Raw genomic sequence first — 1,633 nt, forward strand, 5'->3', positions numbered from 1 at the left:
ACGCCCCCATATTACCGGGCAGAATCCCTCTCTTCAGACCCCACCTCCGTCCCCCACCCCCTCCCGCTTTCGCTCCACCTCAGGAGGGCTCAGACTTCCGGCTGGGGGGCTGGGGTGGGGGTAGGATTGAGCGCCGAGCCCCAGAGAGTCCGCAAAGCCCGACTCATCCCTCCCCATCATCCCACCCGCAGTGGTGCTACAAGCGGGTCTGCGTCCCCTTCGGGTCGCGGCCGGAGGGCGTGGACGGCGCCTGGGGCCCGTGGACCCCGTGGGGCGACTGCAGCCGGACGTGCGGCGGCGGCGTGTCCTCCTCCAGCCGTCACTGCGACAGCCCCAGGTCAGCCCCCAAGCCCCAATGCCGGGGGAGAGGGGCGGGAGGTCCTCGCCCCCTACTCCCCCTGCCCCATTTCTTTGCCGTCCACCCCCATTTCCAGGCCGACGATCGGGGGCAAGTACTGCCTGGGCGAGAGACGGAGGCACCGTTCCTGCAACACCGATGTGAGTCCCCCCCAGGATCCCAAGCCGGGTACCGTTGGCCCTTCTTACACGCGGGAAAAGAAAGGCATGCATCAGCTTCCAACGAGCCTGGGCCAGCTGGCCACCGTCTCCTCTGGAAACCTGCAGCGGCCACCCGCTCCTTTCTCGGACCTCCCTACACCAGCCCTGGGCCTTGTCTCCTTCCAACTCTTTACACTTTTGCAGTAGATGCGTCTCCCACCTGGAAATAACTGCTTGGCCCCTGACAACCCTCTCCAGCTACACGCGTTCCTCCCTTTACTGCCCAATTTCCCCCCAAAAGCCCTGCTCCTGCCCCAAAGCTGACCCAGACGGCGCCTGGGGCCCGTGGACCCCGTGGGGCGACTGCAGCCGGACGTGCGGCGGCGGTTCTCTGTCCCCAGGCCTCTGCCCTAACTGCATCCCCCCCAACACCTGGCCTCCCTACTTCTCCCTTTTTGTGCCCCAGGACTGTCCTCCAGGCTCCCAGGACTTCAGGGAAATGCAGTGCTCTGAATTTGACAGTGTCCCCTTCCGTGGAAAATTCTACACGTGGAAAACGTACCGGGGAGGTGAGCAGGGGACTCAGAAGGCCTTGGGGCAGTAACGGGACAGCCGCAGGTGGAGACCATATCATGGGGTCTGCCCTGAGCCCTCCCCTCACCCAAGGAGCCAGAGCGCCCGGGATGTGGCTCAGCAGCGCCTAGACTGAACACCGGGAGGCCCCGCTCCCTCTGCCCAACCTGCCTGTCCTTGTTGGGTCTGGGGTCTGGCCCTCAGTCTGATGGGGCCGTGCCCCCCAGGGGGCGTGAAGGCCTGCTCGCTCACGTGCCTAGCAGAAGGCTTCAACTTCTACACGGAGAGGGCGGCGGCTGTGGTGGACGGGACGCCCTGCCGCCCAGACACAGTGGACATTTGTGTCAGCGGCGAGTGCAAGGTGGAGGGGACTCCCCGCGAGAGGGGAGGGGAGAGGGGGCCGGAGGTGGAGGGGGGCGGCTCCCTGAATTCCCCCACGCACACCACTGCCCTCCCCAGCACGTGGGCTGCGACCGGGTCCTGGGCTCTGACCTGCGGGAAGACAAGTGCAGAGTGTGTGGGGGTGATGGCAGCGCCTGCGAAACCATCGAGGGGGTCTGCA

The 1,633-nt window shown here is 66.0% G+C and overlaps 1 protein-coding gene and 1 long non-coding RNA gene across 3 annotated transcripts in view; one reads left to right on the forward strand and one right to left on the reverse strand.

Annotated features, from left to right (window-relative positions):
* Nucleotides 1-1,633, reverse strand: part of LOC112400136 (uncharacterized) — a 42,771-nt gene that overhangs the window by 35,030 nt on the left and 6,108 nt on the right. The window lies entirely within an intron of this gene.
* ADAMTS10 (ADAM metallopeptidase with thrombospondin type 1 motif 10) overlaps nucleotides 1-1,633 on the forward strand; it is a 16,531-nt gene that overhangs the window by 9,957 nt on the left and 4,941 nt on the right. The window contains exons 12-16 of the mRNA XM_024745704.1: nucleotides 192-337; nucleotides 435-498; nucleotides 965-1,067; nucleotides 1,299-1,432; nucleotides 1,531-1,626. Coding sequence (XP_024601472.1) covers nucleotides 192-337; nucleotides 435-498; nucleotides 965-1,067; nucleotides 1,299-1,432; nucleotides 1,531-1,626 — 543 coding nt within the window. The remainder of the gene's footprint in view (nucleotides 1-191; nucleotides 338-434; nucleotides 499-964; nucleotides 1,068-1,298; nucleotides 1,433-1,530; nucleotides 1,627-1,633) is intronic.

This window comes from Neophocaena asiaeorientalis, unplaced genomic scaffold, assembly GCF_003031525.2.
Source record: "Neophocaena asiaeorientalis asiaeorientalis breed wild unplaced genomic scaffold, Neophocaena_asiaeorientalis_V1.1 scaffold357, whole genome shotgun sequence".
Classification (NCBI taxonomy): domain Eukaryota; kingdom Metazoa; phylum Chordata; class Mammalia; order Artiodactyla; family Phocoenidae; genus Neophocaena; species Neophocaena asiaeorientalis.